Source organism: Mobula birostris, chromosome 28, assembly GCF_030028105.1.
Source record: "Mobula birostris isolate sMobBir1 chromosome 28, sMobBir1.hap1, whole genome shotgun sequence".
In the NCBI taxonomy this organism is placed as follows: Eukaryota; Metazoa; Chordata; class Chondrichthyes; order Myliobatiformes; family Myliobatidae; genus Mobula; species Mobula birostris.
Window position 1 is genome coordinate 7,376,822 of NC_092397.1, and position 24,061 is coordinate 7,400,882.

General features: G+C 49.9%; 1 protein-coding gene across 1 annotated transcript in view; it reads right to left on the minus strand.

The window, feature by feature from the left end:
* Positions 1–24,061, minus strand: part of bbs1 (Bardet-Biedl syndrome 1) — a 76,981-nt gene that overhangs the window by 47,437 nt on the left and 5,483 nt on the right. The window contains exons 4-9 of the mRNA XM_072246025.1: positions 23,597–23,869; positions 19,912–19,958; positions 17,522–17,560; positions 16,364–16,436; positions 12,852–12,983; positions 1,932–2,038 (exon numbers count right to left, since the gene is read on the minus strand). Coding sequence (XP_072102126.1) covers positions 1,932–2,038; positions 12,852–12,983; positions 16,364–16,436; positions 17,522–17,560; positions 19,912–19,958; positions 23,597–23,869 — 671 coding nt within the window. The remainder of the gene's footprint in view (positions 1–1,931; positions 2,039–12,851; positions 12,984–16,363; positions 16,437–17,521; positions 17,561–19,911; positions 19,959–23,596; positions 23,870–24,061) is intronic.

Consider the following 24,061-nt stretch of genomic DNA (forward strand, 5'->3'; position numbering starts at 1 on the left):
TTTATGATTTCATTGTACATTTCTAAGTTTGATGAACTTGTTACAAATAATACTAATCTTTTTGATGTCTATTTACCCACGGTCACGATCAAGCCCGAGTGTTTGCAGCTCTGTGACGGCAGATCTTCTGCTGTGCAAAGATGACGGGGTGGGGAATAACAAGGATAATGGACTTCCTTCATTGGATATATTTAAAGGTGCTCTTTCCCTCCACTAGCCTGTAGGTCACCCTTGGCAAGGCGTAGCACCTGCTTAGCCCCCTCCCCCCACAATCATGGCCACAGGAAGCCATGGGATTAGGCAGTGGATGGTCGCACGAGCAGATGGTGCATATCACGTCCTGATTATATGACCACCGACACCAGGCAGACAATCTCTGAAGAGTATTGAGGTCAAATTTGTTGTCATTTAACTATATACATGCATGTAATTTATACAACCATATAATGTATATAGAAATGAGATGTTTTTCCAAACAAAGGTGTAAAGCACAGCAGTACATATAACACACATATAACATATGGAGGCAAGGATAAAACCTACAGATGAATCTCACATAAATAACAAATTAATGTGTATAAATATTAAATATTGTAAGATATGGAACAGATTAACCAGTGGCACTTAAAATGTTATGCAACAGGGAGTTCAGAAACCCAATGGCCTGAGGGAAGAAACTGTTCCCCATCCTGACCGTTCTTGTCTTTATACATCGGAGTCTCCTGCCTGATGGTAGAAAGTCAAAGAGGATGCTGGATGGATGGGTGGGATCCTTCATAATACTAAGGACCCTGCGTATGCAGCGCTCCTGATAAATGTCCCCGATGGACGGTAGGGAGACCCCTATGATCCTCTCGGCCATTCTCACAGTCCTTTGCAGGGACTTCCGGTCCGATGCTCGGCTGCTCCCAGACCAGATGGAGATGCAGCTTGTCAGGACGCTCTCCATGGTGCTCCGGTAAAATGTGGTTAAGATGGGGGGGGGGGGGGGGGAGTAGCCTTGCCTGCCTCAATCTTCTGAGGAAGCGAAGGCACTACTGTGCCTTCTCGTTCTGGGAGGTGATATTAAGGGACCGGGTGAGGTCGCCTGCCTTGTAAAGACACTGTTGCCCAAGAGAAGGCAATGGCAAACCACTTCTGCAGAAAAATTTGCCAAGGACAATCATGGTCAAGATCGCCCATGTCAAATGACACAGCCCAGTGATGAGGATGATGATGAAGAATATGTGATGGTGCAAGCCAGCGAGCAAGGGAGGTGCTCTCATTGGAGAACTTCTCCATGCTGGCATTGCAGAGGGTTCACAGGAGGTTTCTGGGAATGAAAAGGTTAACGTATGAGGAGAATTTGATGGCTCTGGGCCTGTACTCACTGGAGTTAATAAGAATGGGGGAGGGTGTTTCATTGAAACCTTCCAAATATTGAAAGACCTCAATGAGTGGACATGGAGAGGATGTCCCAGTAGTGGGAGAGTCTAGGAGTAGAGGGCACAGCCTCAGGACAGAAGGACGTCCCTTTTGAACAGAGATGTGGGAAGAATTTCTTTAGCCAGAGGGTAATAAATCTGTGGAATTCATTGCCACAGGTTGTTGTGGAGGCCACGTCATTGGATATATTTAAAGCAGAGGTTGAGAGGTTCTTGATTAGTAAGGGTATCAAAGGTTACGGGGAGAAGGCAGGAGAACGGGGTTGAGGGAGAAAATAAATCACCCATGCCCAAATGGTGATGCAGTCTCAATGGGCCAAATAGTCTAATTCTGGTCCCATGTCTCATGGCCTTATAAGAGGGTTATGAGGAGGACCACATGCTCTGGAGAAGCCCGCGAGGGCAGAGTTTAAAGGCACTAATGATGTCAGATCGCAGGATACATTATTTACAGTTTAGCGGCACCACAAACAGTTTCGAAATTCCAACTGGAGCACTCTCGCCTACCTGCGGACGATGTAGATATTTCCATTCCGACAGGCAACAATGATCCTGAACTCGACGTCAAACTGGCCACTGACGTCCAGGAACACTGGCACGCTCGGGAGAGTCACCTGGCACAGATTAACAACAGGGGGAGAATCAGCTATTCGGCCCCTGCAAAGCCCAAAATTCCTTGATTATCAGTTCATACTCAGCCATAATCTGTACGACTCCTCTTCACACTGACCCACTCCTGCTGCCCCTCCATTTTAAAAAAAATTCTTCCAAGGCATTCTTCTCAAAGTCTCTCATTAGGCAAGGTTTCAGCACCCACATGGATGATAAATAAAATTGAGAGAGTACAGAGGAGGTTTACTAAAATGTTGCCTGGGTTTCATCTCCTAAGTTACAGAGAAAGGTTGAACAAGTTAGGTCTTTATTCTTTGGAGCGTAGAAGGTTGAGGTGGGACTTGATAGAGGTGTTTAAAATTATGAGGGGGTTGATAGAGTTGACGTGGTTAGACTTTTTCCATTGAGAGTGGGGAAGATTCAAACAAGAGGACATAGGTTGAGAATTAGAGGACAAAAGTTTAGGGGTAACTTGAGGGGAAACTTCTTTACTCAGAGAGTGGGAGCTGTGTGGAATGAGCTTCCAGCAGAAGTGGCTCTATGTTGTCGTTTAAAGTTAAATTGGATAGATATATGGACAGGAAAGGAATGGAGGGTTATGGGCTGAGTGCAGGTTGGTGTGACTAGGATAGGGTAAGAGTTCGGCACGGACTAGAAGGGCCGAGATGGCCTGTTTCTGTGCTGTAATTGTTATATGGTTATATGGTTAAACGCCTTAGTTTTCTGAAGTACCTTGGAATACTTTAAAGATTAGTCTCACCCACCCAGAAGATTAACATCTTCAAATTCAGTCTGTGGAATCAGAATGAGGTAAGTCATGAATTTGCTGGTTTGCAGCAGCAGTACTTTCCAATATAAAATTTTTAAAAATTACAGATTACAATTTTATATATATATTATAAAAATATTATATATACATAAACACACACACATATATAAAATTGTAATCTGTAATTTTATATATATTTATATTATGTTATATACATGTAGTGGGAAAAACAGTGAGGTAGTGCACATGAGTTCATTGTCCATTCAGAAACGTGATGATGGAGGAAGGAAGTTGTTCCTAAAACATTGGGTGTGGATCCTCCAGCTCCTGTACAGTAGCAATGAGAAGAGGGCATGTCCTGGGTGATGGGAGTCCTTAATGATGGAATCCACCTTTCTGGGCCATCGGCTTTTGAAGATGCCCCTGACTGTGCGTCAGGGCGATGGACAAGAGGACGTGACTGCGGACGGGGCAGGTTGGAGGATCCAAGAGGAAGTGTTGGAGGAACTCGGGCCTTCAGCTTGGTCAACCGATCTGGGATTATGGCTGCCTGTGAAGATGAGAGTGGGAGCTGTACAAAAGATGGACAACTGAACTGTGGTTCAGGAAGCCATTCGGCGGGGTGGGGGAAGAGAAGAGAACTGTAGTTATGATTGGGGATGGTATAGTCAGAAGGAGAGAGACGGTTCTCTGTTGTTAGGATCGAGAGTCCCAAAGGCTATGCTGTCTGACTGGTGCACTGGATTGGGACATCTTCTCCGATCTTTTTAAAAGAGATACTGTGTGGAACTGTCCCTTTTGGCCCAACGAGCCACACCTTCCAGCAACCCACCTATTTAACTAATTACAATGACCAATTAACCTACTAACCGGTACATCTTTGGAATGTGGGAGGAAACCAGAGCACCCGGAGGAAACCCACACGATCACACAGAGGCGTAGAAACTCCCTACAGTGGCCTTCGGAACTGAACTCCAAACTCCGACACCCTGAGCTGTAATAGCGTCGCGATAACCGTTACGTGACCGTGGCGCCCTGACAGAAGAATCTGGAGTGGGAGGGGAAAGATCCAGGCGTCATGGTCCACGAGAGCACCAATGACATAGGAAGAACAGGGAAAGAGATTCTACTGAAGGAATTGGAACCGGTCACTCACCATAACTCTGAACTGGTTCTACAACCTACAGGACTCTTTACAGCACGTGTTCTCACTGTTACTTTTTATTTGCACAGTTTGTCTTGTTTTGCACATTGGTTGTCTGTCTTTAAGCATAGTTTTGTTTTCCTTTAAGAACGTGAATCTCAAGGTTGTATACGGGGTGAGAATGAACACTTCAAGTCAATGACCCTTCATTAGAACCGTCACTCCCAAGTTCCTCTTGCATTCTCACGCTGCCGAGGTTTGGGAATATACGGGGTACTGAAACGCGTAGGTGATCAGGGTGGGGTGCCACACAAGCACCCCGAAACCTGTGCTTCACCAAGTCAGGGACCTGAAGGTTAAGTGGCACCCGGAGTCTTGGGCAGCAGGAGACGATAGAACATTGGTGACAACGTTGTGTCAATCTTTTGACCTGCTTCAAGATCAACCCAACCCTTCCCTCTACATAGCTTCCTATTTTCCTACTTGTCTATAAAAGTGTTTATTAAATGCCCCTACCTCTACCGTCACCCCAGCAGCGTGTTCCACACATTCACAAGTCTGTGTGAAGAACTTACTTCTAACATCCCCCACACTTTGCTCCAATCACATTAAAGTTACAGCCCCTTGTATTAGACATTCCCACCCTGGGAAAAAACCTCTGGCTAGCCTCTTGTCATCATGTACACCTCCTTCAAATCACCCGTCCTTCACTCCAAAGAGAAAAGCCTTAGCTCACTCAACCTATGCTATAAGACACGTCCTCCAAATCCAGGTAAATCTCCTCTGCACACTCTCTAAAGCTTCCACATAGTTCCTATAATGGGCCAACCAGAACGAACACAATATTCCAAGTTTGAACAGCAAGCTCCGCTTCACAGGGGCAGAGTCCTTGAAACACAAAGCCCAGTCCATAGTGTTCCGGGCAGCCAGATATTGAATTCCATCTTTCAGCAACTTCTTCCTTTCAGTCAGAGAGGCAAGAAGCTCCAGGAGCAGCCAAGGCGGACAGGTTTGTCACCTGATCCGGCCAGAAGTGGAGGCCGGTGCGTGCGGCGGGGGCAGATCCTTGACTGGGGCTGAAAGCTGAGATCGGCAGAAGTAACCCGATCCCAAGGGTCGGGTGATATGCTTGAATCCCAAGGTCGTAACTCTCCACTTGAATTTAAAAGCAGCACGAGCTGACATCTTTGGGCGGGGGGGGGCTTAGATCATTGGCAAAGCAACTTTAATGTAAACTCGTAGGCACATCAAGTCTACTTCATTTAACTATATACATGTATATAATGTATATACACATATAACGTATTTAGAAATGAGACAACACTTCTCCAAACCAGGGTGTAAAGTAGGACACATAACACTTGATAACTTAGGAAAGGATAAAATCTACAGATGAATTGCACATAAATAACAAACTAAGGTGTATAAATTAAATATTGTCAGGTACGGAACAGATTAACGAGTGACACTTCAAATACGATGCGGCAGGGAGTTCAGAATCCTAATGGTCTGAGGAAAGAAACTGTTTCCCATCCTGACCGTTCTTGTCTTTGTGCATCAGAGTCTCCTGCCTGATGGTAGAAAGTCAAAGAAGATGCTGGATGGATGGGTGGGATCCTTGATAATACTGAGGGCCCTGCGTAGGCAGCGCTCCTGATAAATGTCCCCGATGGACGGTAGGGAGGCCCCTATGATCCTCTCGGCCATTCTCACAGTCCTTTGTAGGGACTTCCGGTCCGATGCTCGGCTGCTCGCAGACCAGATGGAGATACAGCTTGTCAGGACACTCTCCATGGTGCTCCTGAAACACAGTTACGATGGTGGGGATGCCAGAGCGCAGCTGTGCCATCTTGTTCAGGGAGGTGATATGAAGGGACCAGGTGAGGGCCTCCGTGAGCTAAACTCCCAGGAACGTGGTGCACTACTGAGGAGCCACTGATTCACAGAGATGGCTCAAGGGAGCTAAAGGTCCCATTCCTGAGACGTGCGCACAAGATCCAACCCTAGAGCTGAAGGATTGGCTTTTAGCCCTCCAGGGGAAAGGTGGACAGTCCTGGGAAGGCGTGACCCCTGCACCCCCCCCCCCACTTGCTGTGATTACAGCTGGGCCAATCACACTGGCTCAGTTAAAAATCGTGAACTTGCACCCACACCTATGGTTTAGTGGTGCTGCTCAAGGGATCGCGATGAAGGAGTGTCGCTATGTCAGGGAAATCCAGTGAGGGAGCTTCTCACGATCAGAGGGCACGAGTGAGGAAGCCCATCAGGGTCGGATGGGATGAATGAGGCACTTTGTGGTCAGGGGAACCAGTGAGGGAGCTGCTTGTGGTCAGTGGAAAATCAATGAAGGAGCTCCTAGAGGGCACAGGGTACTATTGATGGAGCTCCATACAGTCCTTGGGGAACTGGTGAGGGAGCTCCACATGGTCAGTAGAAACGAGAGACAGCGCTCTTTGTGGCCAATTGGGAACCAGTGACAGAGTAACTTGTGGTCAGTGGAAAATCAGTGAGGGAGCTCCTAATGGGTACAGAGGGAGCTTCACCTGGTCAGAGTGGGATTAGTGAGGGAGCTCCTCGTGGTCACTGGGATTCTAGTGTGACGGGGTCCTGAATTACCCCTATGAACTGTGCTTTTGAAGAGAGAGAGAGTTATTTAACATCAATATCTTGTTTTGAAGACAGAGAGAGACGAAGACTAACTGTTGGACTGTCACTTTAAGGCACTGGAAGTAACTTTTGGATTTCCGCTGAGTTGGAGAGAGAGGTGGCACCCAGCAGCTCATCAGTTGCTATGGTATCTGAGGGCGGTTATTTGATGGACAATCGATGTTATGATTTTTCAGCTGCGTGTTGATACTTCCCAAGGACGTGGCATGCTTGTACATTTCTTACACAGACAAAGGAAGGAGGGAGTTATTTGCGTGACAGGTGATGCTCAGCACGAGAAGATAAAATAGAAGGGCAGGTGATAGACCTGAGACACATGTTTTAGGACACTGAATGAGCTTTGTTGTGCCCGCAGAAAAAGTGGGTTTTTGGAGGATCGATCAGTGGGCTCTTGCAGTGAAAAGAAAAGGCAGTGACCGGTGGGGAGTTGTCCATGTGTCCAACCTTGCCTGGGTGATAGCTCCACCGCAGAAAACCAGTCCCCTTTGTTGTGGTCACAGTCAGGGACTTCTAAAGGATTTCGGAGGACAAGAAGAAGGTCAACGGCGTCAGCTTAACTGAAGACTCAATTCTCTCCCTCTCTCTCCATCACTACTCAACTCAATACCACGAACTGAACTGAACTTTACTCATCATCATAAGACTGCATCTTTTCACCCCTAGACTTAAAGAAGCTTGGTTTATCATATATATTTCCACACTTACTGATATACTTACATATATATATATGTATGTATGTGTGTGTGTGTATATATATATATATATATATATATATATATATATATAAAAAATCATTGCTAACCTGTTTGATTTATCTATATTTATATTACTGTATTGTGTAGTTACTAGTAAATATTATTAATTAATAGCAATACTGGACTCTGAAGTGTTTTCTATCTCTGCTGGTTCTTTATTCCCGTCACGGGATACGTGACACTAGTGAGGGAGATCCACATGGCCAGTGGGGCACTTGTGAGGGAGCTCTGTGTGGTTTATCCCCCTCTTTACCCCGGGGTTCACGGACCTCTTGCTTGATGGTATTGGTCCACGGCATAAAAAAGGTCAGGAACCCCTGGTTTAACCCTCCCCGCCCCCGCCATAGATGCTGCCCGACCTGCTGAATTTCTCCAACGGTGTGTTGTTCAAGATCCCCAGCATCAGCAGAACCTCTAGTGCTCCCGTCTGTGTGACGGCGAAGTGTACAGATTGGCTGCTGACATTGAAGTGCAGAGATTGGCTGTTCACACTACCACGTGCCCACGTCACAAAGAGAAGGAAAAAAATCCCCACTGGCTGCAGAGTTAGCTTTGGACATCCAGGGGTTGTGTAAGGTGCCATTCAAAGGCCAGCTGCTTGCTTCTAAATGCATTCCGGCTCTCGTGCTATTTTAAGACGCCCGTTTTTAACAAAGGGTAAAGTGTTATGGGATAGTGAGGGACACATACCAACTTGTGTCCACAAGGCCACAAGACACAGTATTGGAATTAGGCCATTGAGTTCTAGCTGATTTATTACCTCATTCTCCTGCCTTCTCCCTGTAACCTTTCACGCTCTGACTAATCAGGAACCTATCTACCTCCGTTTTAAATATACCCAATGACTTGGCGTCCGCAGCTGAGTGAGGCAGTGAATTCCACAGATTCACCACCCCCTGGCTACAGAAATTCCTCATCCCTGTTCTAAAGGGTCCCCTTTCTTGTCCTAGACTCCCCCCACCATGTAGGAAACATCCTCTCCACAGCTACTCCATCTAGGCCTTTCAATATTCAATAGGATTCGATGAGATCCCCCCCCCCCGCCAATTCTTCTAAACTGCAAATGCTCCTCACACGTTAACCCTTTTATTCCCAGGACCATTCTCACAAACCTCCTCTGGACCCTTTCCAAGGCCAGCACATCCTTTCTTAGATAAGGGGCCCAAAGCTGCTCGCAACACTCAAAGTGCGGTCTGACCAATGACCAGTGACTCACGGCAGGTGCCCTATTGTTGAAAAAGCAGGCACTCACAGATGGTGACTGCACTTGTGTTTAAAATCTGATATGAACACACACTGGACATGTCACCTGTCAAATCATAAATTCCTAATTTACATTTAGAATGGAATCTGCCTATGTAAACAGATTGCGCTATAATTACCTCTTCCCTCTGCCCCTTCATCACTACTGGTAGGGAGCTGAGGCCACTGCAAGACAGGCTTGCCTCATTACAGACATGGATGTGTTTAACCTCAGACTTGGGGGCCGTGCCCACCAGGTTTATAAGACCATAACGCACCATTCAGCCCATTGAGTCTGTTCTGGCACTCCACCAAGGCTGACTTATTACCCCCCTCCATCCCATTCTCCTTCCTTTTCCCCATAACCTTTGCCTAATCAAAAATTTATCAGCGCCCCCCCCCCCCCACAAACAAGAGAAGATCTGCAGGTTGCTGGAAATCCGAGCAACACACACAAAATGCAAAATGCTGGAGGAACTCAGCCGGCCAGGCAGCACCTATGGAAAAGAGTACAGTCGACGTTTCGGGCGGAGACCCTTCTATAGATGCTGCCTGGCCTGCTGAGTTCCTCCAGCATTTTGCTCGCGTGTCGCTCGGATTTCCAGCATCTGCAGATTTCCTCTTGTTCGTGAGAAGACCGCGGAAGAAAGGGAAGGGGAAGGAGCACCAGAGGGAGACGATGAGCAGGTAAGGAGAGAGGGTGAGAGAGGGAAACGAGAATGGGGAATGAAGAAGGAGAGTGGTTGGGGGGTGGGGGTGCATTACTGGAAGTTTGAGAAATCGTCGTTCATGCCATCGGGTTAGAGGCTACCCAGACGGAATATAAGGTGTTGCTCTCCCATCTTGAGTGTGGCCTCACCGCAGAAGTAGAGAAGGCCGTGGACTGACATGTCAGAATGGGAATGGAAAGTAGAATTGTAATGGATGGCCACCGGGAGATCACAGTGGTAAAAACAACAATGCCACGGATCCACCACCCCTCTAGCTAAAGTTACTCCTCCTCATCTCGGTTCTGTTAATCTCGATTCCCTGAGTTCTCATCTCTGTCTGGAACGAGAGGGCTGTCCCATTGGAGCGGCGCGGTAGCGGAGCGGTTGGCACGATGCTTCGCAGTACCAGCAACCCAAGTTCAACTCCCGCTGCAGCCTGTCACGAGTTCGTACGTTGTCCCACTGACCGCGTGCTCTGGTTTCCTCCCACAGTCCAAAGTCAAACAGGCTGGTAGGTTAATTGGTCGTTGTAAACTGCCCCATGATGAAGCTCGGGTTAAACCGGTGGGGGGGGAGGGAATTGCTGGCAGCATGGCTCTAAGGGTTGGAGGAGCCTATTCCGCACAGTATCCCAATAAACTAAAATAAATAGAGAGGGTGAAGGACTTGTTCTTTGACCTATTTTGCCAAATAATTACAAGTCACCTTATCCTGTCAATAAAGTCTCTTCTCAAGCCCTCCAAGACCTTTCTAAGATCCCAGAGGGCTTGATTGTTCAGATCTCATGCTAATGGGAGGTTCACAGACAGGGGGGACATAATTACCATAAGACCATAAGAGCAGAGTTGATAGACACGATAATCCACTCCTCCGTTCCATCGTGGCTGATTTATTATCCCCCTCTCAACCCCATTCTCCTGCCTTCTCCACATAACCTTTGATGCCCTGACTAATCAGGAACTCATCAACCTCCGCTTTAAACACACTCAATCATTTGGCCTTCACCGCCGTCTGAATTCCAGGGATTCGCCACCACCTGGCTAAAGAAATTCCTTTCGAAAATGAAAGAAAACTACAAGATTAAAGAGGTGGTCATTTTAATCTGAGGTATTAATAAGTTTCTATTTCAGAGGGCAGCGAAGATTTTGATTTCTCAGCCCTCAAGAGTGGTGGAAACCACTCTGAAGTTTGTATAATTTAGACATTCTTTGATAATAAACATACTTTGGTGATATTTGAAAGATTGAGTGTTATGTGTGTGTAATGGGTGCAGAACAGGAGTTGAGGCTAGCAGGTATTTATGGGCGGGTTTGGGGATCTGGTGTTCTACGCCTGCTCCTGTGGGGCAGCACAATAGCGTAGCGTTAGCACGGTTGTTTTGCAGCGCCGGCGATCACTGATCGTGGGTTTGATTCCCGCCGCTCCCTGTGACAACGTGGGATTCCTCGGGGGGCTCCAGTTTCCTCCCACATTTACCTCCCAAAGACGTAAAGGCATCTGTTAGTCTTGCGAGACCATGGATCTGCGCCTGGAAAGTCTTCACTCTCCAGGGCATAGGCCTGGGTAAGGTTGTATGGAAGACCGGCAGTTGCCCGTGCTGCAAGTCTCCCCTCTCCACGACATCGATGTTGTCCAAGGGAAGGGCATTAGGACCCATACAGCTTGGCACCAGTGTCGTCGCACAGCAACGTGTGGTTAAGTGCCTTGCTCAAGGACACAACACGTTGCCTCGGCTGGGGCTCGAACTCACGACCTTCAGGTCGCTAGTCCAATCTTAACCACTTGGCCACGTAGGGGTCAGGGTAAGTGAATTGAATTGAATGATCTTTATTGTCATTATACATAGGTACAATGGAACTCTGGCTTCCTCTCAGGCAATTAAATAAAGCGGTAGATAAAAACAAGACAGTAATAGAAAAACAGTATTAAATGGATAAGTAGCAGAAATTAAGCTGCAGCAGCACCAGAATATCACAGTAATGCACAAAGTGTCGTTAGTGCAAGTATTTGAGTCCCTGTGTGTGCTCACAGTTTCAGTCACTGTTCTGTGGGAGTGGTGTGATGGAGGCCACAGCTCTGGGATAGAAGCTGTTCCTCAGTCTATTTGTTCTGGCTTTCAGTGTCCTGAACCTTTTGCTGGACGGCGGTGGGTCAAACGGGGAGTGGCGGGCATGCTGTGTTGGTGCCAGGAACATGGCACCACTTGCCAGGGCACATCATTAAACAAAGACACAAACAACACAATCAGAGCAAAAGGACAGAGGAGCAGAATTAGAATCAGAACTTCACTCTGTGGTTAGACGTACATGCGACAAATAAAGCCAATCTCTTCAATCCTTTTAATCTGTTTTCTTGTGCCCCCCCCCGACCCATTTACCCAGCAACTTCCCCTCCCCGATCTTCTTCCTCCCCTAAATCTAGACCGCTTTCCTTCAATGGACAGGTTTTCTGAGGCAAGGGCATTGTTGTAGCAGCCAACATTTATAAAGGCTAGGTGGGGGGGGGGGGGGTGTGGATCTGTTTGTAACGTACAAGATTCTGAGGAGGCGATACGGGACATGCTGGGAGAATCTGGAGCATTTCGGGATTCGGCCTCAGGGAAAAGATGAGAATCAGGCATTCAAGACCGAGTGTAGTGGGATCGGCTAAGAGCCTTGGACCTCTTGCGGCTCATGAAAAGGCTGGGAAAAGCCGTGTGCTGGACAATACTGGATCTGGAGCATATGGGGACCTGGTAGGAAAGCCGGGTTCAAAGATGAGCTGGAAGGGCAGTGGCCGACATGGAACGGCTTAAGGAGCCTCCTCATCCTCTGATTTGTGGCCGCACAGCAGCACAACGCATCACAGGGCTGGCGAGCCCAGTTCAAATCCCGCCACTGTCGATGAGGGGTTTGCACGTTCTCCCAGTGACCGCGTGGGGGTCCCTCGGGGGCGTGGGGGGGCCCCACATTCCAAAGACACACATGGGCGTGCTACGTTCGGGACAGAAGCGTGGCGACACTTGTGAGCTGCTCCCAGCCCAGCCTCCGACCGCGTTGGTCGTTGGTTCCAACGACGCGTTGCACTGTAAGCTTTGATATTTCGATGCACTGTACATGTGACGAATGGATCTTCAGAACCTTTATCTCATTCTCGCCTTACGTTGGACAGGTCTCTCAGGGTGTCCAAATAACATTCCTGCACTGTATGTATTTCAGATAACCCACTACGTCACACAGACACTCATAAATAGTCAGCCTTGGAGCACAATTATATATTTAATAGCAGAGGAAATTCTGAGTTTAGTGTTGGCTGCTCCTTTAAGGCCACAATGTACACTCCCTAATAAGGCCACGATCTAAATTTAAGTTAGCACGAGGTTATTAGTGGCTCATTACGACCTCTTAACTGCACCACATTTAGCTGGTGTCTCCAGCTATTCAAACCCCTCACCACAGTGGATCCTTTGCCAAGATTCACCCGTCACCACCCCCTGCGTCTGATTACCGGGCCTCACCGGTCCAAAGGCACCCTCCCCCCTCGGATTACCTTGGCCTGGATGGTGAACGCTTCGGGATCCAGGATGCAGACGTCCTTGCTCTCAGTGCCGATCACCAGGCAGCTCACCGCGTCCTCGTCCGCCATGTTCTTGTTCAGCGTGCCCATGCACGTTATCACGGTCTGCAAAACATGAGGGGAGAGTGAGGGGGTGGGGGGGCTTCGCCTACGGAAGGCAGCACACACACACACGGGGAGGATGTACAGGGCTTGGGGAAGATGGGGGTGGCAAAGGTGTTGGAGGGGGTGGATGGAGAGGTGGAGGTGAGGAAGAGAGGGGATGAGGGAGAGGGAGAGTAGGGGGAAGGGGAAGGTAGAGTGATGGAGAGGGTGCAGGCTGCCAGGGGAAAGGGGAGAGGGGTAAAGAAGGTTGTGGGGGGGGGGAAGTTTGGGAGAGGGGAGGTAGCAGATGTGTGGAAGGGGGGGGTCGGGACAGGGACGGTCAGTGGTGTGGTCGGGGGGGCGTGGTCGAGGGGGAGGGCAGGGGGTGCAGTCAGGAGGGGGGCGGGCAGCGCGGGGCAGGCAGGGGTGTGGTTGGGAGGGGAGGGGCAGGGAGTGCAGTCGGGGGGCGGGTGGCGAGGGCGGGAGAGGGGCAGGCAGGGGTACGGTCAGGGGGCGCAGTCGGGAGGGTGAGGGCAGGAGGTGCAGTCGGGGGGCGGGTGGCGAGGGCAGGAGAGGGGCAGGCAGGGGTGCGGTCAGGGGGCGCAGTCGGGGAGGGTGAGGGCAGGGGGTGCAGTCGGGAGGGGGAGGGTGGCGCGGGAGAGGGGCAGGCAGGGAGTGCAGGAGGTGGGGTGGGGAGTGCGGAAGGAGTGAGGGAGTACAGAGAGAGTCTTCTAGCCTTCATCCCCAGTTCCCTTTATCTCCCAGCTGTTGGAGTAGCAGTCAGCTTGGGAATGCAAAGGTGAATTCCACCCCCCAGCCATTCCCTGGGGCCTCAGAGAGCACTGGCAAGCTCTCGGCTCCAAGAAGCAGGATCAGTGTTGTTCTCATCCAGCGCCTGCTCTTGACAACGCGGGGTTAATGGAGCTGAGCCGGCCACTGGCCCCAGAGCACTGAGGCCATCTACCGCCCTCAGCGGCAGTAACACTGACCCGCAGTTATGTGTGGAGCCTCGCACCGACTCTCAGCCGAACTACAGGCTGAATGGCCAGACCTGCTGCAGAGAGAGTCCTCCACACCTGACAAACCACCCCCACCCCCCCCAGCTTGTCTTCACTCCTTACTTCCGGGCAGCAGTCGTGTCTGACCCTGGGTCAGCTCAGTCTCACTGGCTCCATGTATTAATAACCGCAAGAGATTCTGCAGATGCTGGAGATCACAGAGAAAACGCTGGGAGAACTCAGCAAGTCGGGCAGGGGAACTGAGGAGTGAGCGCCGCGCTGCGGAAGACCCTTCATCGGGTCTGGAAAGGAAGGAGCGAGAAGCTATGATGGTATCAGCCCTGAGCATCGACCGTTTATTCCCCTCCACAGATGCTGCCTGACCTGCTGAGTTCCTCCAGCACTACATGTGTGTGTATCTGTTTATTGACACGACACCCCCGCCTCACACACACATAATCAGCCGCACCCTGGGCCCACCATCTCACCTCCTCCCCCAACCCCGTCTCTCAAAGAACTCCCCGCCCCACTTTACCTTTGCCATCTCTCTGTGTCCCTCAACCCCATCTTCTCTCCCACGCTTTAAGATAAAAATTACCTTTACTTGTCACATGTACATTGAAACATACCGTGAAATGCACTGCAGACAAAAGAAAATCCACAGGTGCTGGAAATCCAAGCCACACACACACACACACAAAATGCCGGGGGAACTCAGCAGGTCAGGCAGCATCTATGGAAATGAGTAAACAATCAATGTTTCAGGCCGAGACCCTTCAGCCGGGCCTGGTGAAGGGTCTCGGCCCGAAATGTCGGATGTACTCCTTTCCACAGATGCTGCCTGGCCCGCCGAGCTCCCCCAGCATTGAGCGTGCGTTGCCGTGAAATGCTTCGTTTGTGCCAATGACCAACAGGGTCCTGACTGAGGGTCTTTATCCAAGATGTCCAGCATCCATCTCCCATCGACGCTGCTCTGGGTTCTTCCAGCAGTCTGAGATCAGGATAAAGATCTTTATTTGTCACGTGTACATCGAAAAGTACACAGTGAAAGGTGGCATTTGCAAGAACGGCCAACACAGTCCGAGGACGTGCTGGGGAGGGGGGGGTGGGGGGAGGCAGCCCGCAAACGCCGCCACACTTCCGGCACCGACGTAGCAGGCCCACAACTCACGGCTCCCGAACCGTAACCCGCGTGTGTTTGGAAGGCGGGAGGAATCCGGAGCACCCGGAGGAAGCCTGTGCAGTCGTGGGAAGAAGGTGTGAACTCCTCACGGGCCGTGGTGGGACTTGAACCCCAATCGGTGATCGCTCGTGCTGCAAAGCTTCACTCTAGCCACTCTGCTACCGAGTCGCCCCTTTCCTACAGCGCGACCCAGCACACCCCACAGTCGCGTGCCTTCCCCCGAGTCTCTCTCACTCTTATCCCCACCAGCACACTGCTCCCGTTCATCTCCCCCCATCTTGCTTCAACCCCTCCTAACGTTGTTCCTGCTACCAAGCTGTTTCTACGTTTCAATCCTCCCCCTTCCTGGCCCCCACCATCTTCCGCGCTCCCCCCACACCCCGCCACTTCCCCTGGCCACCGAACCTCACGTCTCACCCTCCCCTGCCTTCACCACCACCCGTCCAATTTTCAAGCTTACTCACACAACCAGGGGGAAGCTGGAGGAAATGCTATTTGTCTGATGTATTTCGAGATACAGCACAGTGGAGGCCAAGTCATTGGGTGTATTTCAGGCAGAGATTGATAGGTATCTGAGTAGCCAGGGCATCAAAAGTTATGGTGAAAAGGCGGGGGAGTGGGACTAAATGGGAGAATGGATCAGCTCACGATAAAATGGCGGAGCAGACTCGATGGGCCGAATGGCCGACTTCTGCTCCTTTGTCTTATGGTCTTATAGCACAGTAACAGGCCCAACAAGCCCGCTCTGCCCAGTTACACCAGCGTGACCAATTAACTCCTAACCTGTGGTTAGGGTTCGAAGGTTAATTTTTCTCTGTTTGTTTTCCTCCAGGGGGAGTTTTTATTCGGAGATAAAGCATTTTGCAAACATTTTGCATTCTGAGGCAGGGGGCGTTGTATCCTGCAGAGTGCTGAACCGTGCTCCAGATGAAGTTGGCAGCTGGTGGCTTGTTCCTTCGGTGCTCCCAGTCCTGAAACGGAGCCACATGAACTCGGCTCCTGTGTAACCGGCCCAGCTACCCAGTTATAACCCGGCGACCAATTAGCCTATTAATTCGCACGCCCTTGAAATACGGGAGGAGGCCCACGTGGTCGCGGGGAGAACGTACAGCGGGAATCGAACCTGGGTCAGTGGTGCTGCGATAGTGTTACACCAGCCAGACACGTCACCGTGCGGCAACGGAGGGCAGCGGCTACACCTGCAGTCGCTGAGGACGTACCTGCCGTTTGATGGGCTGCAGCTTGTGAAGACTGGCGAAGGGCTCCATCTCGTGAGGCTCCAGCATCAGGTACCTAAGTGAGGAGAAGACCCAGGTGAAGAGGTCGGGAACTCAGACCCACAAGCTAACCACTCTCCCTGGGCTACATTCCCCCATGTCCGCTGGGGGCTACTGATCGTGACAGCGAGTTGGACCAGCTGCCCACAATGTAAACTGAAACCTCCGACACCCCGGACATCAGAAATCCATCCACGATAACACAGATCAAACTTAAGCCAATTAGCACACAAGTTCCCAGAGGACAGTGCGACAATCTTCCAGTCATGATTTTTGTGGGATAAATACTGTGCCCAGGACACTGAGAACAAGTTTCTCCGTAGCATTTACAACAATGACTACTGGAGCTTTTAGATTCACTCTGGGGGAGAGGAAATGTAAAAGGCAATTGTCCAAGGAGTTTGTGCTCCCTCCCACAGCACAGCGCTCCCTCCTCACTGCCCAACCCTCAGCGCCGCGCTCCCTCCTCACCACCCCCTCCTGCAGTTCAGCACTTTCTCCTCGCCGCCCCTCAAACAGCATGGTGCTCCCTCCGCAGCCCCTGTCCTACAAGTGGAGCTCCTTCGGCACTGCCCCTGTGGAAGTACAACGTTTTCCGTGCCGCCCCCTCGCCGCGTGGGGCGCCAGCTGTCCCGTTCCTGCTACAGTGTGATACCCTCTCTACACCACCCCCTCATCGTGTGGGGCTCCCTCTGTACCACCATTCTCACAGACTGGTGCTCCATCTGTACAACACCCCTCACTGTGCAACGATCCCTCCTCGCCGCCCCTCCCGCAGCGCAGCACTCTCCCAGCGCCCCTCCCTCGCAGCGCGAGCACAGCACCGGCGTGGGCAGCCAGGCATTCCGTCAGCGCCGCCACACTGACAGCGCAGAACTCCGCCAAACTCCAGGGCAAGACAGGGGGCTTCACCAAACCACGGGAACAGTCAAGAGCCGGGGTTCCCATCCTAGGGTCCACGGACCCCTCAGTTAATGGTGGGGGTCCATGGCTTAGAAAGAGTTAATGACCCCATGGTCTAGAGTAAGGGATTATTTGCCAGTGGTTCTGCAGTCCCCTCCTGCACCATCTAGTGCAATTCATCATCAGATGTCAACTCACCTCAGGGATCTCGCTGACAGGGGAACATCTCCCTTGTCCCTGTGGTATAAGCAGAATGAGAGAAATGACCACTCTGAGGGCTGCAAAGGGTACACGTGTACAATCATGGGGTGCAAAAGGGACTTGGGAGTCCTTGTGCAGGATTCCCTAAAGGTTTACTTGCAGGTTCAGTCGGTGGTGAGGAAGGCAAATGCATTGTTAGCTCTCATTTTGAGAGGACTAGAATATAAAAGCAAGAACGTGCTTTATAAGCAATTGGTCAGACCGTTTTTGGAGTATTGTGTGCAATTTTGGGCCCTCTATCTAAGAAAGGATGTGCTGGCATTGGAAAGAGTCCAGCAGAGGGTTATAAGAATGATGCTGGGAATAAAAGAAGCATTTGATGGCTCTGGGCTTGTACTGGAGTTTAGAAGAATGAGGGGGATCTCATTGCAACCTATCGAATATCGTAAAGCCTGAATAGAGTGGATTTGCAGAGGATGTTTCCAATAATGCGGGAGTCTCGGACCAGAGGGCACAGTCTCAGAATAAAGAACAAAAACAGGGAGAAATTTCCTTAGGTAGAGGGTGGTGAATCTGTGGAATTCATTGTCAGAGACAGCTCTGGACCCCAAATCATTGGGCATATTTAAAGCGGAGGTTGACAGGTTCTTGATTAGTCAGGGCGTCCAAGGTTACGGCCAGAAGCCAGGAGAACGGGGTTGAGAGGGATAATAAATCAGCTGTGATGGAACAGCAGAGCAGATTCAATGGGCCAAACGGCCTAATTCTGCTCACATGTCTGATGGTCTAGAAACTGAATAATAAATTGGTAAGGGAAACGGTGGAATAAAAGTAAGGAGAACGTTGATTGTAATAAAATTAGAGAGCACGCTGGTTGTACGTGGCTAAAAATGAGAGATGAGCTTCTTCTTCCCCACTGGACAATGTTGAGAACAGTTGTCCTTATTCAGACTTGATGCAGCCCTGACAATGTTACATCTCCAAAGGAAAGTGCCATGGTGTTAACACGTAAACGTGGGCCTGAGCATCTTAAGGCGATATCAGAGCAAGTGACCAAGGACAGAGAGACGGTTTCACGGAAGGGCGGAGAGGTTTGGGAGGGAATTCCAGAGAACTGGAAGATCAGGTACTGGCGGCGGAGCAATGATGTGCTGCAGGCTGGGAATGGAGAAGCTCTGAATTCAGCGAGTGCGTAACGCAGGAGATCCAACCATCTTCCAAATCGGTAATGGTCAATGGTCTAAAGACAGATTCGCCCTCCCTCCCGAATTGTGTTCAGTCCTAGTCGCTTCATTATAGGAGGGTTGTGGAAGCTTTACAGAGGGTGCAAAGGAGATTTACCAGGGTGCTGCCTGGATTACAGAGCATGCCTTGTGAGGAGATGTCAAGCAAGCTGGAGACTTTCTCTTTGGAGTGGAAAAAGGATGAGAGGTTGAGTGGATAGCCAGTGATTTTGCCTGAGGTGGAACTGGTTAATACCGGGGTGGGGGGGGGCATAATTTTAAGGTAATTGGAGGAAAGTCAGACTCCAATTTTTTCTTACACAGGGTAAAGGAAGAATAATTACGGACATATAAGAGCCTCTTAGATGGGCACATGGATGACAGAAACATGAAGGTCTACGTGGGAGGGAAGGGTTAGATTGATCTGAGACTGGTTTATAAGGACAGCACAATATCGTGGGCCGAAGAGCTTGTACTGTGCCGTACAATTCTATGTTCCCCAAAAGCCACAGTGCGTTAAGGCTGATTGTAGCTTGCCACAGTGTGGAATTTACTGCCACAGACGGCTGTGGAGGCCAAGTCATTGGTGGTATTTAAAGCAGAGGTTGACAGGCTCTTGATTAGTCAAGGTGCCAAAGGTTACGGGGAGAAGGCGGGAGAACAAGATTGAGAGGGAAAATAAATCAGCCGTGATAGAACGGTGGAGAAGGCCCAATGGGCCAAATACTGCTCCTTTGCCTAAAAACTGAATAAACTGGTAAGGGAAACTCCGGAGTACAAGTAGGGAATAAAAGTAGAGACTGATCCTGGGAATGAAAGGGTTAACATGTGAGGGGTGTTTGACGGCTCTGGGCCTGTATTTGATGGAATTCAGAAGACTGAGGGGCTGGGGATCTCATTGACACTTATGGAATATTGGAAGGCCTCAATAGAGTGAACGTGGAGAGGATGCTTCCGATAGTGGGAAGTCTGGGACCAGAAGGCACAGCCTCAGGATAGAAGGACGACTCCAGGAGGGATTTCTGTAGCCAGAGGGTGGTGAATCTGGGGAGTTCATTGCCGCAGAGTCTTTTGGTCAGAATGGGGATCCTTGCGCCCCCTCCCCCGGTGAGTACCCCCTCAAGGTGACGCACTGATCCAGTCTGACCGCGAGGGCTAACTCACCGGAGGCTCTGCAGCATCTCTTTGACGGTCAGCGGGTCGATTTTCTCCTGAGCAGAGAGAACAAATTAGTTCAACGCACACTGTTCATCCGCGCCGAAAACAGCGCAGACGACCTGGACGTGGACACCGCACCTCAGACCACTCGACCCATCCAGCCTGCACCAATCCTTTTTCTCTAATCCGCCCACTCTCAACTGCATCCCAAATAACATCCACTTCCCCAGTTCTGTCCCTCCGACAGAGAGGTCCCTCCCTTGGCACTGCGAGGCATCATAACCCCGATGGGAGTTTCAAGAAACTTTCTTTCAGAGGTTAAAGAGGTCCAAGGTTCAAAGTAATCTTATCATCAAAGGTGATGGTATGTCACCATGTACAACCCTGAGATTCATTTTCTTGTGGGCATACTCAATAAGTTCAATAACCGTAATAGAATCAATGAAAGACCGCAGCAACAGGGAGGACAACCAGTGTGCTATAGACGACAAACTGTGAAAATACTAAAAGAAATAATCACAATAAATAAATAAGCAATAGATCTTTGAAATGAGTCCTTCGGTTGTGGAAACATCTCAGTAGTGGGGCAAGTAAATTTGAGTGAAGTTATCTCCTCTGGTTCAACAGCCTGATGGTTGAGGGGTGATAACTCTTCCCCAACCTGGTGATGTGGGACCTGAGGCTCCTGTATCTTCTTCCTGATGAGGAGAGCAAGTCCTGAGTGGTGGGGGTCCCTGATGATGGATGCTGCTTTCCTGCGACAGCGTTTCATGTAGATATACTCGAGAGTGGAAAGGGCTTTACGCCTGGTGCACTGGGCCGTATCTACTACTTTCTGTAGGATCTTCTGTTCAAGGGCATTGGTGTTTCCATATCAGGCTCTGATGCAACTAATTAACATACTGTCCAATCTATACATCTATAGAAGTTTGTCAAAGTTTTAGGCGTCATGACCAATCTTCGCAAACTTCTAAGACAGTGGAGGCAGTGCTGTGCTTTCTTACGCTGCTCCCAGGACAGGTCATCTGAAATGACAAGCACTGAGGAATTTAGAGTAGCTGACCCTTATCATCCCTGAACCCCCAATGAGGACTGGCTCGTTGACCTTTGGTTTTCACCTCCTGAAGTCAATAATCAGGAGACATCCCACCTCTCCCGGAAGTTCCGGGAGTCTCCCGCATATTAGTAGTGGCTCCCTGATGCCCGCAAATTATATACAATATCACGGAAATCAATTTTTTTGAGAGCGAGCGAGAGAAAGCAAGAGAGAGCGCGAGAGAGAGAGAGCGCGAGAGAGAGAGAGCGCGAGAGAGAGAGAGCGCGAGAGAGAGAGAGCGCGAGAGAGAGAGAAAGCAAGCGAGAGTGCGCCATGGCAGGGTGTTCCAAAAGAAATATAAAACGTATGTCACCCCAGACTACACTAAAGTGTATCCCTGACTAATAGAGGTCAAAAATAATGACAGTGTTGCTCGCTGCACTGTTTGCAACAGTGACTTTTCTATTGCCCATGGTGGGTTAAGACTGTAAAAGACATGTTGAGGTGAGTTTAACAGATGTCATTCGTTCATCAGCATAGCTAACGTTATTTAAACTAGCTGGCCGGCTGCTAAGGAGCTACTCTATTGCAGACATCCCACCTGCCCCGGAAGTCTCCCGCAAATTGATGGTGCTACGTCCCTGAAATGCGTTTTTGCAGGGCGGGGTGTCTGAGTCAGCTGCTTGGTCTTGCTGACGTTGAGCAAGAGCGAGCACAGCAGCAACCTCTCAACTCGGTCAGGTTTTCAATCACCCTCCTGTATGCTGATTCATCGCTACCTGTGAATCGGCCCACGACGGTGGTGTCCTCAGCAGACCTGAACGGGACATTGGAGCTGTGCTTAGCCACACAGCCGTAAGTGTAAAGCAGGTAAAGCGGGGGGGGAGTAAGCACACAGCCCTGTGGCGCACCTGTGCCGGAGGAGATCGTGGAGGAGATGTTGTTGCGGATCCGAACTGACTAGTGAGGGGATCGAGGATCCAATCGTGAAGTGTGTCATTTTACAGCAGTAGTATGGTGCAATATATAAAATATGCTATAAATTAAAACAAGAAATTAGAAATCTATGAAAAATAAAATAGGGCAGTGCAAAAAAAATAGCGAGGTACTGTTCAGGCTGCTCACCCCACCCACCCACCGCTCAGTGTTTAGAAAAGCCTACCTCTGACATCTCCCCCTATACTCTCCTCCGATCACCTTCAAATTACGCCCGTTCGTATTCACCATTTCCACCCTGGGAAGAAGGTCGCTGGCTGTCCACTCAGTCTATGCCTCACACCTCACTACTTAAGTCCCACCTCATTCTCCATTGCTAAGGAGGGGGTTAATTGAGGGCAGGAGGCCAAGGAGGACCACGGAGCGAGGGCATTTGGCTAAAGAACCAGCAGGGAAAGGAGGGAAATCTTTTTAACGCCCTGCGCTGTGATCCGGAAGGTGCTGCCCGAGAGATTCTGGAACTTTTTTCTTGGAGCGATTGAGGAAGGGAAGTGGTTTGATAGAGGTGTACAAGATGATTAGAGGCACAGATCAAAAGACCAGAGACTTTTTCGCAGAATGGAAATGGCTGATATGAGGGGGCGTAATGTTAAGGTGATTGAACCAGAATTAGGTTAAATATCAGTTACATATGTCATGAGGTTTGCTGTTTTGCCGCAGCAGTACAATGCAATATTATTAAAAAGCACTATAAATTACAAGAAATATTGGCTACTTTATTAGGTACACCTGATCCTTAATGAAAATATCTAATCAGCCAATCATGTGACAGCAACTCAATGCATAAAAGCATGCAGACACGATCAAGAGGTTCAGTTGCTGCCCAGATCAAATATCAGAATGGGGGAAGAAATGTGATCGAAGTGACTTTGACCCTGGAACGAGCATCTCGGAAAACGCTGATTTCCTGGGATTTTCACGCACAGCGGTCTCTATGGTTCAGAGAGGACGGTGGAAAAAAGGACCGGAAAAAAAAGCAGCAGTTCTGTGGGCGAAACCGCCACGTTAGTGAGAAAAGTCAGGGGGAAGAATGGCCAGACTGGTTCAAGCTGACAGGAAGGCGACAGTAACTCAAGTAACCACCCGTTATGACAGTAAGGAGTGTGCAAAAGAGAACATATTGAATCCTGAAGAGGATGGGTTTCAGCAGCAGCTGTACTGTTTTATAAGTACAGGAGGTACTTAATGAAGTGCCTCTGAGCGCATATCATTGAACAGTTAAGAAGAGAGTGAAAATAGTGAGGTCGTGTTCATGGATACACTGTCCGTACAGAAACCTGACGGCGGAGGGGAAGGAGCTGTTCCTGAAACGTTAAAGTGTAGGAAAACAGGAAGAAGGAACACATGCCAGGCTGTGGGAAGGGAGCAGAGGGGGTGAGGGGGGTCCGCGAGCCCGCTAACGGAGCTGGGGCGGGAATAACAGACCCAGCGGTCTCTTCTGTGTGTTTGTGTTCCACACTCCACTATGAACAAACTATTCAAACACAAGAGATTCTGCAAATGCTAGAAACCCAGAGCAACACACACAAAATGCTGGAGGAACTCAGCAGGCCAGGCAGCACCTACGGAAAGGAGTAAACGGTCAACGTTTAGGGCCGAGGCTTGAAACGTCGACTCTTTATTTCTTTACATATTAAGGTTTATTGAAGGCTTCCTTACCTCCTTGACCTGGTTCCACACGTCCTGTTCCACTGAGTTGACTTCCAGGGAGGGCAGGGTGAACTTGAAGTAGGGCCGGAGGTTCTTGTAGATGTAGATGTAGGGTCCGGAAGCGACCGCCACGGCGGGAGTCCTGGGCTCGTTGGTGTCCATGAGGAATGCGATGACGCCAGTCGGCAGGTCCATCAGCGCGTGCTCCGATACCATGCTGGTTCCCTTGTACACCTTCAGCTTCGCGTTGTACTGACCCGTGCCCAGGTCGCCGATGATCAGCTGAGTCCAACAACAGACCGCGGTTAATAACTTGGGGCCCCACCAGACACCCAGCTCTCATCTGTGGCTCCAAGCTCTGTCCTCGATGCACTGCTTCAACAGGCGGGAGGGTAGCCTCGTACCCCAGAGAGATAGGGACACGCGGTGGACTGGGCGGACAAGATCTACGGTGAGATCCGAAGGCCAGGAAGG